The sequence below is a fragment of the Athene noctua genome, chromosome Z (assembly GCF_965140245.1).
Source record: "Athene noctua chromosome Z, bAthNoc1.hap1.1, whole genome shotgun sequence".
NCBI lineage: Eukaryota > Metazoa > Chordata > Aves > Strigiformes > Strigidae > Athene > Athene noctua.
This window is the reverse complement of record NC_134077.1, coordinates 30882404-30900421: the sequence shown is the minus strand read 5'-3', so window position 1 is coordinate 30900421 and position 18018 is coordinate 30882404. Positions and strand designations below refer to the sequence as shown.

General features: G+C 37.9%; 1 protein-coding gene across 1 annotated transcript; it reads right to left on the bottom strand.

Moving 5' to 3' along the window:
- Window positions 1–341: 341 nt before the first annotated feature.
- On the bottom strand, window positions 342–11813 carry ZNF475 (zinc finger protein 475). The gene is given in 3 exon segments (XM_074931609.1): window positions 342–529; window positions 3945–4107; window positions 11297–11813. Coding segments are annotated over 3 exon segments (816 nt in total). The 5' UTR covers window positions 11762–11813.
- Window positions 11814–18018: the final 6205 nt, after the last annotated feature.

Sequence of the window (18018 nt, the reverse complement as noted above, 5' to 3'; positions counted from 1 at the left end):
GTGGAGAAGGAAGATGACAGTTAACATTACTTTCAAGTATTCTTACACCATCCCTCTCAAACTGTGGCTTCTAGGCAACACTACCTGAACAACAGAAGTGAGGAGACATTTTTGCTACTGCCTTACGCTACAGTAGCAACTGCTGATTTTACTCTAGAGGCTTTTGGATTGTGTGATCTGATGACACACTGCAGTTTTGATGTTCATGGCTCTCCATCAGGATTTTATTTCTCTCATGGTTTGGCTGAAAGGTATGGGTATATGTGCGTGTATTCATGCACACACATGCGCACATGTGTGTGAGCGTGCATGCATATGTATGCATGTGTGCTACATCCACTTCACATTGCAGGTTTCAGTTTACAGGAGTTCTGGTGGACGATCAGTCTGTCTGGAAGAAAAGTACGCCCACAAATATCACATGGAACTAGCTGGTTCTGGGCGCTGATCCAGGCAGCCTCATTTAAAGAATCAAGATCATAGAAACCTTTGGCTAGAAAATTAAAAAAAGAAAGTATCAGCTTTCATTCTGGAGACCCACATTCAACTCTTTATGGAAAATATTTTCAGGAAATACCTGTTGACTGAGCCTTTCAGTTTAACTAAACCATATTGCTTTTGCAAATGAAAAAGAAAGAAGCAAAGAGTAAAAAATATATAAAAAAGAATCTGGTTTTTGTCCCAGGGGTTGAATTAAATTAACTTCAAACTGAATTATTTTGTATTGTATGAGAGTACAGAGAAAACATCATGCTGTGTGTTATGATATGCATTTTCAGCTAATTATTAACATCTTTGCATACATACTATTATCAGCAAATTTCACTTTTTGGCTTTACTTCAAGTTCAGTTTAATAAGCATGTGTTATCTGACCGTGGCAATGGGCAGGAGTGTATCATACTTGAGAGTATACTCTTTGTATTGCTCTGAACAAGGGGCCCGATTTTCTTCCTATTGAAGACTATGCAAGTTTTGCCAATAAGTGAAATAAAGCTTAGTAAGCCTACGACTGTACAGACAAAACCTACAGTTCTTTTAAGCACAGTTTCTAGTGAGGTCATAGATGCATTTATTGTCATCTAAACACGAATTCAGTCTTATTCTCAGTTATTTTCCACTGCGGGAAGAGTGACTGCTCTGAAAGCTCAGGACCATTCTTCAAACATTCACATCAGAAGTATTTTCAAAATTTTACTCGAATATAAAAAAACCTCTCGTTCATTTTCATCTGGAAATGGACTTTCACATAGTGTTGTTTCAAACTGATTTCCAAAAAAGGCCAGGTAGGTTGCTTAATACCTGGATTTGATCTTAAGAGTTTTCATTTGAAGTGCAGACATAAAAAAATCTACATGGCTTGACTTGAAAATGTGTTTGCTTTGCCCTTCTCAAAAGATACAACAATACAGAAGAAGACTAAAAAACTGTTTTTCTTTGAACTGTTAACAGCAGAAAATGTTAAAAGAAAAGGATTTGTGCATTTAAAAATATTCCATGGTTTCTGTCATTGGCACATGATAGAGCTCTTCATTAAAGGCCCATACAGTTTTAATATGATTCATATCCAATGGTTCACATAACCACAATAAGCCTTAGATCTCTTAATATGCCTGTTCCTAATGTTCTTTTTGTTAGAAGAGCAACCAAGCAGTGTTTCTTTTCTTGGCTGAGACAAATATCCCCTTTGCTTGCAGGAAATGAATGTGTATTTTCTGTACTTTGGAAAGTTTATGGAATATAAAAAAAAAAAAAAAGAGAGATGACTTTCTCCTTGCAGGCATGTGTTAGGCATTCCACAAACAAAACACTGTGTAATCAGGGCAGTGGTTGTCTTCCCGTGACACTTGAGTTTTCAGAAGAAGATTTATATAAGTTACAAAAGTTTTATGTAAGCAGTTAATATTTCTGAGCTTTTTTTGAACATTTCCTGTTCCATTCAACAACAGGGGTAATCCCTCCTCCCTAAGTGGAGAAACTGTGAGGCATGCAGTACGTGTATGTGGTCTCAAGGTCAGTTATAGCATTTACCAGATGATCAACAGTAAGTCTTACGGAAAAAGAACAACACTGAGATTATTTTCTTGAGGCCAGGAGCATGAGGCAACTTCAGGGGGAACAACAGTTTTAGCTAAAGCTACAGAACTGATCAGACTTGCATCAGCAGGCATTTAGGGACAGCTGCTGGAAGCAGGTCAGTGTTCCCTGGGGAGCTGTGGCCACACAACACCTCACAGGAGATGCATGGCGCCTGGTATGACTCATTGCATAAATGAGACAATTTTCTGATTCATATCTGGGAGCCTTCTGCTGGATTGTTCTTTCAAAGAGTGGTTGTCTTTCCGCTCCCACTCCTTCAAAATAAGAATAGCGTATTTCAAAATAACCTGATTTGTCCTTTTGCATCCTCCTCTTCCAAATGGAATTCTCATTTTCTCCATCTTTTTTACCACACAACATGTAATAATTAAAAAGATGTAATTAAAAAGAGCAAATACAATAAAAATGTCTTTTGAACCTATCTTTTACTGCAGATTCAACTCTGTTCCTTAGCATCTGTTATCCAAGTCCTGATCTGATATTATTTGAACTGTGATTATTATTATTTTGAACAGCTGGTTAGTGTTGTCAGTGATCCTGCCTCTTCTTTGTGTGTCTGCTGGGGACATATTTCTTTGTACTGCTGTAAACTGTCTAGTGTATGACTCTTTCGCTGTGAGTTGTAGGAGAATTGTCTACTTTTCCAGACATTAGGGGAAGCTGTGGGAAATTATGGGCAATAAAAAAAAAAAAAAAAAAAAAAAAAAAAAAAAAAAAAAGTGGGTGAACTAACTGCCTGTGAGCAAGTGGTCCAAACTTGGCTCAAAGTAGCTCAGAGCAGCTGGCAGGGCCAAGGAAACCATCCAGCTGAAATGGTGAAATAACTTTATGTGGGAATGGGGAAGTCTTGGGAGCAGCTTCTAGGCAAAGCACAGATAAGATCTCCTTTTGTTCCTACAGTGAGCACACACCCTTGGGATACATATGGAAGGCCAGCTCTGGTGGTGCTGAGGATCGTCAGTTTTCACTGATTTGAAGAAGTGGGATCTAGGCGTCTTATAAAACAGAGACCACAGCACAAACACACATAAGCTGCAGAAATAAAATGTTTGGTTTATACTACATATATTTTTTTTTCCACTGTTTATATTATAATGTCTCACAAAGAAAGTATCTAAAGCTTGTAAGTAAAAAGGGACCAATTACATCCATTAGATATTAATTGTAGAAAATACTGCATTTTTATCTATAAACATTTTTAATAAAAACCTGAAACTACAGTATATGTATACTATATACAGAATACCTTATTTTCTACCAGTCATGCATCTAGTATCATATTTCTTATTTTACCACAGAACTCCTATTTTTGAGGCCGCTCACTGTTTACTATTGCTAAGTATCATACTAGTGTTAATTTTTATTCTTTTTTTTTATAACCAACACTATAGGTGTAAAGCCTGGCTAAAATGTCTGTCCCTACATTGCCTGAAGGGTATTTTATTTTAATGACTGTATGTGTCATGTCCATACATTATTCTTGGATGCTTTTGCCCATTATGAAGTATGCCTGTCTACAGCATTGAAAGTAGTCAAAAGGTAGTGATGTAACCGTGAAGCACGTTGCTAATCCATGTTTTGATTCAGACCATAGTGACACATAAAGAGGACTGTCCCAGGAGGCATGTCCCACAGGGCTCTTCTCATGAATGCTGCCCAGAAGGAGAACAGGATACTTAACAGAAAGCTTAAAACAAGACATGATGGCTACCTTGACTTTGAAATAATATGGAGAAGTACTTGCAAACTGTTAAGCTACTGCTTAAAATTATTTTTTTCTCTTCCTCCCACTTTCTTCCTCCCATTTCCTCATTTAATCTGTTAGCTTACCTTGCATGGGACTGACCAGGTTTTTTTGGCTCTGGCCTTCTCAAGTGCTTGCGTAGCATGTCATTCTCCTGGTGCCATTTTTTCAGGCATTGTGGCTCATGGGTACTAATAGATTTTGTTCCATACTCACGGCCACAGATGTAACAAATCACTGCTGATGGCCGTCTTATCGCTTGTGCCTGCAAACATTTGTGAAGAATAATAAATACTGTTTTCAACAATTTTGAATTAGAACAACTTTGGATTAAAACAATCATGTAGATTAAAAAAACAATTCATATCTGTATAATCAGTGTGACAGTTTTGTAACAGTTTTGTTTTGTGTGGATTCAGTCTTGAAACATGTAAGAGTTATTGCCTCATTAACTGGCCACATGGAATAGGTAGGCTCCTTCTGCAGATACTGGGCTAAAAATTTAAATGTGTTATCTAATTAATACCTAGCTATGTAGGTTTTAGCTCTTTTATTTTCACACCATTAAGTTAATGGAAATGTTGAGTCTTCATGTGCAGAAACAAATCCTCTGATTGACCAGGTTGCTGCAGCACAGTGTCTATCTTAAATGTTGGAGCCCTTTTTTCATCTACCAAAGAGAAGCTACATGGAAAGCGGCAACAGAAGGTTCCTCACATGAACTGCTGATGTCTAGTGCAGTAGCAGAAAGACCCCATCTCCAGGCAGAACACTGTTAAAGCACTGTGTCCAGCCTTAGCATCTCTCTTAAACTGGGCAGTGATGGCAGCTGTCTCAATCTTATGATTGTGGTCCCTAACCCCGTGTTACTTCTGCCACAGATCAATTAACTGACAGAATTCTTGTCCTTGAAGGATTAAAACATAACCAGGATATTTCAGGGTAGGAGTGCAAAACAGGAAATGTTGCTTGTTTATCCTGAAGGCCTCAGGGTGAATTTTGCCAGTGACTGCAGTGAGGGCAGAACTGGACTCTAAACAAGTAATTGTTTCTGCACTGCAGATCTGCTTTTGTTCACAGAGAAAAACAGCTCTAGAGAAGGAAAAAAAAAAAAGCCTCAACCCCAAACCCCACAAATACATATTCTCAGCTTGAAAAATATATAATTACTGTGGTATTGCAGATTATGGACTCCATTTTGTCCTTAGGCATGTCCTGGGCTGTAAAAACATATTGCAGAGACAGCACTTTGAAGCACACTGATGGGTCTCACAAGCACCAGCACTTCCTGCACTCCTGACTGCAGAATACCAATAAGAGACAAGCTATTCCCTGCCCTCCTAAAGGTAGAGGACAGCCATGCCAGACCAAACATGGAAAGCCTTTCTCACTCAAACATGGGAAGCCTTTCCACTCAAACAAGGGATGTGGGGATTTCATTTTTCCCTCTGCTGCTGTGTAAGACAAAGTGCAACCTGTTCTAGTACTTAAGACTCCCTCTGTCAGCCCATCAGTGTATTCAAGAAATTCCGGGCAGCTCTTCTTGCATTTATGCTACAGTCTGAAAATGTCATTAGTGAACAATCTGCATAAGCTTTCTTTCCTGTACCACACATGTAAACTCAATTACATGAAGAAATACTACTCTGCAAAGTGTATTTTTGCTGGGAAAAGTTGGACTTCATCTGGAAAGTTCTCACAGTGAATTGAAACATAACTTATCCAAAGACAGTCTTTCCAAGGACATTTTCATCCTCTTACCATTTCCTTAGCCATCTTTGATAATAAGGCATTTTTAATAAATATATGTAAAAAAACCCTCTTCCTACACATAGCTGAATATAGCAACAGCTGTTTTAAGAATGCCCTCAGATTTTTCATTATCAGTTTTCACCTACTTCCTTACTTCAGCCATTGAGCCAGACATTGTCTCATTTGGAGAAAAGACTGTGGGTCTAGATATAGTCTTCTGAAGGTGGTGTATGTTTCTTTGCAGGCTCTGGAGAGCTTTAGATAAGGATACTATAGTCTAAACTCTTGATGTCAGGGGATTCATTTCAGTGTGCATGCTTGTTATGGTATGTTGCTAGCATTTTAGAAATTATTTTCTAAAAAAATGCTAGGTGTAAAAACACTGGGAACACATTTTCCGCTCTAGTCTTCATTAGATAGGTTCCTGCCAATCAGTAAACTAGATTATTAATGGGCTGAAAACTAGGACAGAGCAATTTGATGTACATTTGGTTTGTAGGCACAATTTATATACTACCAGAATGAGAAAAAGGAATCCTAGTACAAATGAAAATAACACTTGCTTAGCCTGCACTGTCACAATCATTTCTGCTATATGGGGTAGTATAATAAAAACAAATGTATAACTTCAAGGAGACTTAAAGTCCTGATATGAGACAGGTCAAAAATCACTTTAAAAAAATAATACTCCAAATAAATTTAACAGATGCATAGAAATACCATTGTTAAAATCAAATAGCTTTTTCTCTTAGAAATATTTCCTTAGTGAATGGAGATAGCCTTTTATCTTGGACTGCTTCATTCAAATCCATTACGTTTGTTCTAAAGCCATTGCGATGTCTTACTATTGAACAGCTGCCAAAGACCTGCAAGACAGAAGTTAGTGATCTCTATCCAGTGCAATCTGCATACATGGTCTTTTTGGTAGTCTCACCTGAAAACATAAAGACTGAATGAGCAGTAGTCTGATACCTCCAGATCCTGACAGAGCATTTATAGGTGGGTTTTGTGTTGTGACTGAGCAAACCCAAGCCTGCAGCTAAATAGAGGATTCTGTTTTCCAGCGTTATCAATTGGGACTGATTCATACTAAATGCTATTTGGTGAAAAAAAATGTTTAAGAATTCTGTTCATGTAAAAATGTCTCTGTTTTGTAACTTTTTGTAACAATTAAAAACTGTACAGAAAAAAACAGCAGAGACTAGAATTCATTAAAAGGAATCAGGTCACTCTAAGGATGGAATTCTTTTTTCCAGAAATGTAGAGAGTTTGAACCATCACCACAATCAAATTATACACACAAACCCTTCTCTGCAAATTAAAGAGCTGAAAAATAAAACCTGGAGCATGATAACCTTACAATTGGTAGTAACAGCTCTTTTGTTGCTTAGCTGTGGAATCTGAGGCATGATAAGCTTCATTTGGAATTTCTACAGCTGATGATATTTAATCTTCATTTCTTTTTGTCTTCAGAGTATGGCTATCCTAAATGTCACATCTGGAAGCCTGCAGTTTGAAACTATTTTTGGAATCACCACAGTTTTCCAACCCAAACTACTCACAGGCCAGTGGCTAGGCTGTCTGCTCACTGCTTTGTTTTTCACTTTTAAAAAGGGTTGTAGGGAAGGTCTGTTCCTGAGGTTATGTGTTATTATAAAAATACCTACAAATACCTAACAGTGCAGTTAGGCTTTCCTCTGGTGTCTCAGTATTTTCTTTTTTTCTCCAAGACTGCTAAGTATGTCTGCACAACCATGAATGAAGTTATTTAACTCAGAGGGCTATGCAACTATGTATTTTCAATAGACCTGACATTACTTGAGGTTCGCCCCAGGCTGCTGTTACAGTGTTACATGAGGTCAAATGCTCCCATACTGCATGAAACTTTTAATTTCTTCTTAAGTACACCCAATAAGACTCCCAAACTCCCCTCCATAAATATGTACTATCCAGGACTGCACACACACACCCCCCACACCCCCCAACTTTCTTGTTTAATTATCCATGTATTTTAATGGGAGGAAGGGAGGCTTCCTGCTCTATTCCAGAGCTCATAGGCTTGACTTGCTCAAGGAACAAAGGTTCAGGAAAAGATTGTTACAAACACCAAGCAACGGCATGGTGTTGTATGAAAGCAGCCCTTCCCACACATTCCTCTCTGGAAGGTAAGAGGCATTTTGCATAAGGGACAGGGACAAGCTGTGGCATGGGTCTCATGACCATTCAAAGGTGCATTTCATGGCTTTCTGGAGTGCTTTCAGCCACCGACCCAACACAACAGCAGACTAACATTAGGATTGGTCATATGCCTGTGTATGAAGTTTCTGCCAGATGATGCAGGTAATTAAAAATGTTACTCCACTGGAAGCACTAGAATATCCCATTTTACTCCTGATGTGTTGTCTTTTAAAAGAAATATGTCAGTATGATGAACATGGCATTTATGTAAAAGCAGAAATGCAGGAAGATCAATCATTCACAACAGTAATAATGTTTCATTCAAACCATTCATTCACTGTCCATTCTCATCTAACTTTCTATATTTACAAATATAATTGTCAATTTTCTCCTAAGAAGATGATCAAAACTGCTGCAACCAAGGTAAACAAAGTTTATCATTGACGTCACGCCTTCATTAGAATTACATAGCATCTGGAGGAGTTTTCATTTTACCAGGTGACTAGATGACTTGACACCAGAGCAAGAGTCAACATCAACATTTTGTTGTTACACAAGTTTTCAAGATTTATGCTGTGTTAAAATGCATTACAATACTGTAAAGGAAGATAACTGGAATCTTATTTTTAGGTAGTTAACTTGATAAGAAGAAAACAGCAGATGGCAGCACCAGATGCTAGTGACACATCTGATAAGGATTTTAGGAGCAGCATTACCTGTTGTGAAAAAATCCATTTACCCACAGCAAGTCATTAATACTCACTTACATGTAGCAGACATCTTGCTCTATGAAAGAATAAAAAACACACTCTACTCTAGTGCAACTCTGAGTTTCAGTAGTTTCAGACATCACTTCCATTGTCTGGGATATCATAGCACAATTCAAAACAGAATTTTTGAGCTGATGTGATCCTTGAGGGTCTCTTAAGTATAGACTGTTTTACACAGCCAGATATAATTAACTTACATGTGTTCATGCATTCTGGGAACAAGGACAGTTAGTGGAAGAGATGGCTTATGAAGGCTGTTGAGTGTCCAGCTCTAAAGGCATTTAATGCCAAACCGAGTGTTTGTCAGTAATGATACTGGTCTAGTTGATCCTGCACTTGGTAAGGGAGAAAGAGCTCCAGGACAGAGGCATGCAGGCAAAGTGCTTGCAGTTGTAAAGTTAAAATGCCCTTCACATGGTGATCCAAATCAGTCAGATCTTTATTTTTAAAATTAAGAAAATACAGCTTTTTAATTTAGGGCATCTTTCATTGCATAAATTAGTTTGACAGTAGCATTACAGTTATTAAATACACTTATATAAGGGTTAGTGGTTTGTTTTGTTTTGTTTTGTTTTGGGTTTTTTTGTTTTTGTTATTCCTTCCCTTTGATGTTTTGCTGAATCAGTACTTTAAACAGGTACTTAAACAATTCACTGTCACAGCAAGTAGATCTAAGTGAGAGAGGGACTGCCCAAATGCTTTCCTGCCAGGACAAAAAGCAGGTTGCCATTTCACTCCACTACTGGTAATTTTTAACAGAATTAATAAGCAGCTGAGTAGCTAGTGAGGTGAGTAAAATTAAAACCATATGCTAGAAAAATATGAAGACTGTAGAGGAGACCCAGAACTTGTCCCATAGTGAATCTGCAGTCCTTATGTGAGCTTAATGCTTTTCAACATCCTTCAATGTGTGGACCTTTCAAAACTTCCAATTGGAGGTGGAGACCCTCATTCAGAGAATTTAAACCTGTGGAAAAGATGCTTTCTTTGACCACTTCTTAGAAGCAGTCTTCCAGTCCTGAACAGTCTCTGGGATCACAGGACATTTCTTTCACATATTCCATTCCTTTCTCTGCCTTTAATGTGTACCTCTGTACAAAATGACAGCTCTAAAAATAATAAAATAAAGGACCTCAGAGAGGTAAAATCCATCATCCCTTCCTAAAAGTTAACAGTAAAGTCCTTCAGTGTCGATTACAAACTGTAAGCTGTACAGCTTCATTAGTTCTGCTGCAACTGATGAACTGTAACTGCTTGGAAATAAACGAGGAAACCTGTTGTTCATACAGAAGGAAAAACAGATCCTAACACATTTCACTCTGGCTCTTCAGAGCTCACAGAACTATAAAGTAGTAATAATGTTGTTGTTGAACAAGTTCAACAATTCAGCAGATGTGACAATCTACACAGGGAGCAGATATGTTGTGCAAGAGGGCAACATTTTTACAGAGTCACTCTCAATGCCAAACCACACTCTAAAGTTTTTTTTTTTATGTCATTATAACTACAGACATTCTCTCCTCTTCTTTTTTTTTTTTTTTTTTTTTTTTTTTAAAACATACAGAATTATTTGTGAAGGACAAAACTTTTTGCTTCACACTGATACCTTTCATTGAACCTTTAGAGCAATGCCAGTTCTTTGGTAAATGTTACAATGTAGTAACACAACAAGAAAATCTCCTTTCCTTTAGCTATAGATGCACCTATTCAGCACTTTGCATTGAACAGTTTGTGGGTTATTTGAAATTTGTTGGTAAAAGACCTGAGGAGTGGACATAATTTGTCAGTATCTATCAATTAGTGGCCTCAAATAGCGTAGTATTAAAATGCCTCACATTGTCTTTATTCTCATGTCTGTTAGGGTAATGTTATTATCTCCATGCTTTGACTTTTAAAATGTTTTAGAAATACTCTGCATAGCACTGCATTCCTTTGGTGACTAAGAAAGCTAAATCCCATTTTCAAAAGTAATGTAGGCAATCAGGTGTCCAACGCCCATTGAAAAAAAAAAAAAAAAAAGCCTTTTATTTCAGACACTGAACCTAAATTTAGACATCTTTTTACAAAACTCCTGTCCAAAAGACATCTTGTGCAGAAACAAATGAAGAAAAAAATAAGCCATTTTCCAAAACTTTGTGTAGCTTTTGGATAATATGAATCAGCTTTATTCTTAGATCTTGAATCAAATTCAGTGGAAAGAAATGTGCAGTCTTCTTTATTTTGTTGATGTTATACTCTGAGTTACTGCCTTTGAACATGCAGTCCTCAGTAAACTCGTGTTCCATGCCAAAGTTAAGAATAATGGTAAAAATTGAAAATCACTGTCATGCTTAGAAGATAATGAAACATTATGTTTCATGTTATCTAAATAAAAATACCTAATACCTGGTAAAACATTTAATATTCAGAGCTTGCCTAAGCTGCTCAGCAGAATCTCCTAGGGAACTATAGCACACAATGGTTCCTTTTCAGAACATACCTCTCACAGGACCACAGAGTATGAGAACTCAAGTACTGCCATGCAACAGGAAACGCAAAAGAAATAGGAATAGTGGTTTCTCTTATGCACACAGTATTATCCTTTCCTTTACCTACTATTCAGCAGAGAAACATTTGCATGGAGCCAAAAGATCCTTCTGACGGAAAGTGATTTTAAAACTGATGGGAACCCAGTCTCCCCCAGAGTGCCTAGCATCAAAATGCATCCATGTTCTTTCATACAACACGTGCCTAGCAATTCTCCTTGTCTAATACAGCTGGTGCAGCCTCGCTCTTTCCTTGGTAGGTACTAGATGCATGATCATTTGCTGAGCCAGACCCAGAGCTTGGGCCTCTACCAGATTTATGAGGGCTAGAGATGGACAGCCCCACACTGCTGCTACCTCCACTGCAACATTTCTGGTGCACAATAAGACGATCAGGAAGGAAGGTTCGGCCACAGTTTCCACAGGGCAGGAGCTGGGCTTGAGCACTATGATAAGCTGCCTCATTTTCAGCTGTAAGTGCACAGGAACCACCAGTAAGGACTTCAGGTTTCCTGGGCTCCACTCTTCTCAGATGCCTTGGTAGCTGATTGTTTTCAGTATGCCACTTCTCTAGGCACTGGGGCTCATGTATAGAAATAGACTGTGATCCAAATTCTCTGCCACAGATGTAGCATGCCCTGAAGCAAGGTCTTCTTGGTGGGATGATGGGTTGATTCAGTGGTATCCGAGACATGTTTGAGGAATCTGACTGTTTTGATATTATTCCAGTTCTTAGTCGCCTTTTCTGCAGCCCAACTTCTAGATCTACTACTTCAGGCAAATTTCGGGGAAGATCTGACACATTAGATGGTGAAACCTGCTCTGAAGCCAAGATGCTAGGGACACTAGCAGGGACCTCTGCAGCTCTTGGCAAACAGGTTTTGTTCACACTCTTTTTCTTGACATTTGTTTCCATGAAGGGTACACGTTTCAAGAAACTTCTCTCTCCTACACATAAAGGGCTTGGGAAAGTCTGTTATTCAGCGTGATGCTCCATCTTCTTAATTCAGTTTCATGGGCCAGAATATACTAGGGGCTTCAAAGCTGGAAAACTGCACCTAATGGCCATTCTGTAGGGAAAGAGGGTTTCTGTGTGATTCTGTTTTGCCTTTTGGTTTTACAGGATCCTGCAACAAATTAAATCAGTACATATTAATAAACACTATCTCTCTTGTTAAGATTACCAACCAATGGTTTATTGCAAGAATCAGTTTACCTTACTACTTTGTTATATTTTTAAATAGCAGACAAATAACATCAAATATATCTTACCCCTAATGATCAGCTGAACAATGTAAATCTGAAAAATTTTAGTCTCAGAGGGTGTAAAGTCACGAAGGACATGAAAGATAGGTTTGCATGAACTGAAGCTGCTAAAATACATGCAATTTTGAGTATAATCAATATACTTTATTTTCAGTTATTGACAAGAACTGGTATTTCTGACACAGTCTTTAAATTCTAAGCCATTTATGTTGATAGTTAAATATAATTTTTCTGTCTCAAGAGAGATGAAAATAAGTCCCTTAGTAGAGGGATATTAATGTCCAAAGGAACAATCAGCAAGGAAAATCTTTCCAGTCTGTAGGTTAAAGGAAATGATTAGACCTCTTTACTCAGCACTTGTGAGGTGGTATCTCAAATTCTCTGACCTGTCTTGATTCTTCCCAGTACAGGAGAGATATTAATAAAATTGATCAATAAGTTTATCAATAAGGGCTACTTTGAGGGCTGAAGCACATGCCCTATGAGGATAAGTAAAGGGCACTGTGTTTGTTTAATCTCAAAACCACATCGCTAAATATATTTCAGTTTTTCAATTTGCAGTTTATTCTTGTATACAGACAACTTTGTATTGTATCACTTAAAAGTTCACTTCTCACAGAGACAATCTTTTGTGCGGGTCCTCCAAGGATCAGAAAATAAAATTCAGACTGTAAGCATGTTATGGTAGGGGATATTGTTTTATTGCAAGAATACAAAATAACTAGCAGGCTAGTCATAAGTAAGAAAGAGGCTGCATAGACAGGTGACTGCCAAGGACCGCAAGGTCACCGTTGTCTACTTTATCTGTTAGAGAAGAAAGAACTGACTATTGCTTATTTTGCCACCAAAGATAGGGTAAAGGTAAAATGGCCACTGCTCTGGGGTTAACAGCTCTTCCTTTGACTTAAGAGTCACCTTGCCTTTACTCAATATTCCAAACATTATCCCAACCCTGCCACACTTTTAGGGGGTTCCTAACTCCCAGATTTATCCACCCATATTTATCATTGTCCCATCTCAGGTCACTTTCTCTGCTGCTGCCAACCAACCTGGATCTGCTCTGAACTACTCTTTTGTCATGTCACCACCTCTGAATCCAGGGGCTGAATTTTACTAGACCCAAAGGTGAGGAAACAGTGTTAGCATTACCCTTGAGATGACAAACTTAAACTTTGCCTGTGCCACTAAGAACCATTGAGCTGATTCTCTCATAAATATTCTAGGGGATACTTTAAGGACATGGGCAACCATGAAAAAGCAATTTGTCAGTAGGTTTACATGATTAATCATCCTCTTGTCAGGTACAGAAAGAGGTTTAGATTGTTGCATTGACACTGCTTGACTACTCACAGAGTTGCATATTCCAGGGACACTTGTGACACTCGTTTTACAAAATCTCCTGTGAAGCTCTCATTTGTTTGTATGCAAATTGGAAGATGTGAGGACCATCAGAGCCAATCTGTGATTTCTACTGGAATAAATCTCTGCAAAGAAGTATGTTGTTAGCTGTTAAGAATAGAATTCTTGAGAGACATTACACTTGCACTCAAAATTAAACACCTCCTCTAAAACTCTATTAGATAACTGCAGTCTGTGGAAAAGTATAGTAAAGTACAAGGCTGAAGCATCCTCTTATGTCTGAAGCATGTATATAGTGTGTATTAAAGAATACATGAAACTGTAGCACTGGAATTTTTGTGTCAGGTATCAAAAAATCTTTTTTTTTGTCTGACTCCTATACAGTGTATAATTGTGAAATATCCAGTGGAAAGCCGTACTACAAGCTAACAAAAACCCGAAGATTATAAGCAATTTGGAAAGTAACAATTAGTAATACTTGGGCAGCTATCTGGCATCAAATTGGTGCTATCCAGTTTTAATGAAATCACTTTTGCCCTCACCAGCAACGTTCCCTTAATACAGAAAACTTTGCTAACTGTGTAAAAAGTATTACAAAAGCTATTTGTACAACAAATCCCAAAGGCTTTCCCTTGTTTTCCTTTTAGAAGGCCTAAATTTTCGGATCGTAACTTTACAGAAAGCTGATCACTCTGTACCACAACTTGCCACTGAAGGAGTTCGCCAGTTTTGACCAGGTCATGCATGTGATTCAGTTAGGTGCATGGTTCAACAGTAAGTGAAATTTTAACTGCAAACTAGCACTGAGGCTACTCTACTGCAAGGCCCTTTCAAAGACTGGGAGAGTTTCCAAGGAGGGTGGCCTGTTGCATGAATCCAAGTTGGGAAGTAGCCAAGCTCTTTAGGATGATGAAGGGAACAGAGAGCCAGGGAAACATTAAAGGGTCATGAAGGCAGGGGAGATAAGGGTTATTGGAGGGTCACGGAAAGGGAACATCAGAAAGTTCAGCTACATTTCAGGGAACTTCTGAACTTTGCAAGGTCCTATGTATGTCCTATTTATTGATTTACATCAGAACAATACTTTCTGCTACCTGAGAGGATTCTTAAAGAAACAGTGGACATTGAACTGCCTGCCACATGAAGAATGTTAGGTGACAAAATCTGTTAGCATTACGAATGAATCAGTCAGTAAAAGATACTATAAACAACCTATTAACAGTATAACCTATTGTTGGACTTCCAAGCTTGCTATTGTAAATACTTCATAAGAGAATTATGCTTCCTTGTGGGGATTACACCACTTGGTCTACATTTATTCCTGCCAAGTTGACTATTACTATTTGGAAACTTCCTATAAATACAGTGTGAAATGAAAAGGCATACGAGCAGTTCAAATCTTCTTTTCTCAAGCTCAGTGGTAAAGATGTGGAAGTAAATCGGGATTGGGATTCAATATTTCTTTTCAAAACACAAAACTTCCTTACTTTTTGTCTTTTAAAAATACTGCAAGGTGTTATTTAATAAAGTGGGAAGGTACAGTTCATCATTGCATATAGCTGTGGAAAAACATTCCTCCCTTCTGAGGTTCCACTGAGTACTATACTTAAAAAAAAATCTCATGAACTGCAGTGACAGGGCACTTACAATTAATGGGTGAGTTCAATTTCATTAAAAGCACGTGAAATACTATGTCTGGTTAAGCATCAGGCTGAGAGCTTCACTTCACCCAAAATAGAACAGAATGACAGGAGTGCAAATAGCTCAGTACATCTCTCACCTTCTTGTCCTGAAGAGGGAACTTGAACCTTGCACACTGTTTTTTAAGTTATATTAACCAGAAATTGCAACAACAGCATTGTTATACATGCTTCAGTAATGCTGCCTTCCCTTATCTGCCATGTCTGATTTAACCTATACAGGCAAGTGGAAAATTCTTCCCTGAAATGGCTTTTTTATGTCTTCTTTCATGTCAGTGTTGGAACTTGGAAGAAAATTTGACACATACGTTTCCTATTTCCTGTATGCATCCCATTTCTGAAGAGTGACCCTCTCTGTTTTTCATCTCTCTTGATTCTCTCGTGTAAACAATTCCTCAAAACCCATTATAAGGTCATTTTATAAGCCTGGATCCCTTGACCGATTTGAACAAAACATACTTGCACTAGCTGGGGGATTAAATTGGCTGTTTCCAGTGAATCCTCAACACTACTGCTTTTGACTTAGCTAGAATTCCACAAGACCACTTAAAAAAAAACAGAGTCTACCTTATGAAAGAACAGATTGCATGAAGCCTTCTGCTGCCAGGACACAACCGTTCAATGGACAAGATACATGAACAGTTGTGACAATTTGGGGAATCTGTTTATGTAGAGTTTATGAATGCTGACTGATACCACAGCCTCTTCATGTGCAGCTATATCAGACTGTAAACTCCATTTAAACTATATGGCTGGCTTACTGTCACTGATTCCATCTGCCAGCATAGAAAGGGACAAGATGAATCCTTGAACCAGTAAAACACAGAGCTAAAACAAAGGTCACAGAGCTTTCAAGCATATACATCTCAGAGCAATACTCCTTGGACATTCTTGACTCCCTCAAATAGCAGAGACAATTTGCACATCTGGATTTAGGAGGGAGAACCATAAACAAGCAAAATAAATAGTAAGAATAACTGATCTCTTTGCTATTTTTAAAACAGTGCCTGTAAAGCTATGAAAAGGTTTAATATAAAGCTTGCTTGAGGTGGCAGCAGCTTACATCCGGGACGCTCTTTGGAGATGTCATTTATAACTGGGAAGTGCTTACAAAATCAGGACTCGCATAACAGTTATGAGGATATTTGCATGGGTTGTTGTGCCTGAGGAAGTGTATGACAGACCACAGAGATACATTAAATTAAGGAGGAAACATATGGCTCAAAAATGGTGGCATCCAAATACAACAGCCTGGTGGAAGCCCAGCTACAGATCAGTCTGTCAGTGTCAAAAAAGAATAAACTAATTTTAGCTTGCAAAAAGATACGATTAGTCCAGTATCTCAGATTCAAGAGTTCCTAGCTGTGTAAGCCTTATTTATGCAAACCCCTACTTCACTCCAAGAAATCTTCCCTTTGTTTGACTTCAATACCACACTTGATGCTGTATACTCATTCTGCCAGTTCATCACTTGGCATTGTGACACTCATGACTCAGCATCACACTTATGGTTGAAGTCATAAACTTTCTGTTTGAAACATCATGGTTGTTGTTAGTGTGGGTCATTTAATAAAGGTGATTCATGTAAATAGGATGTGTATCACAAGTATTCTAAAAAAAAAGTTATTTCAGTTGTAATACCTAACTTCATTGTTACATAAATTTAAAATGTCTCAGCCAGTTTTAAGTGAGAAGCAACAAGAAACAACCTCTTGCACTCTAATAGTACCCAGAGATCCTGCTTTCTCAATCTGGGGTGGACTGTAAAAAAAACAAAAAACAAAGGAGAACAACTCAGTCTAAGAGGACAAAAGATAGAGATGAGTGATCTGCTGAGCATAACAGAGTGAGTCAGAAAGAGAAGGAAATTAATCTAGATTTTCTAGTGCCCTAACACTAAATCTGTCCAGTCACAGGATCTTCTAAGGTTGATTCCTAATTTTACAGTCAAGGTAAAGGGAAGTCTTTTTTCTCTATTTTATTGGTTTTTCATTATATTAACATACTAAAAAGGTGTCAGAAAGGACCAAACTGACATCCTGTGTCGAGGGCCCAAAAGCCTTGCTTCAGGCTTTTTCCAAATAAAAAGTTTTCTGTGAAGATTCCCATTATTTTTGGGGGGGAAACAAATGAAATTAAACCAACATCTTAAGCTGTATTTTCTCTTGTGCTAAATATTGTTTTGTACTGCTCAATTATAAATCATTTTAAAAATCTGTTAAGACAAAGTACTTAAACATAAGTTGGACAAAAAAATTGGATAATTTATAGTATCTTACTGCTGGATCTGTTTTTCACTGAAAGATAAAAGGAAAAAACATTCTTATGTTTCCAACAACATTTTTAGCAAATTAACCACACATTAAAACCCTCACATTTTTCCAGCTCAGCACTGCATTTTCTCCACATTTTCCTGGCTGGAGGAGTCTCCTTTGATTAATCCTAGAGACTAATTTCTTCCTTTGGTCATGTGAAAAGTATAATCTATTATTTGATTTAAACTTAAGTAAGTTTTCCTACTGAGATGTAGGAAATCCATAATTTTCTATGTCAGGATGCTTTAACTTGTCAAAGCTGAGCAAAACCCATGTTTTTGTGCATCCTCCTATCTCAAGAAGCAATTTGT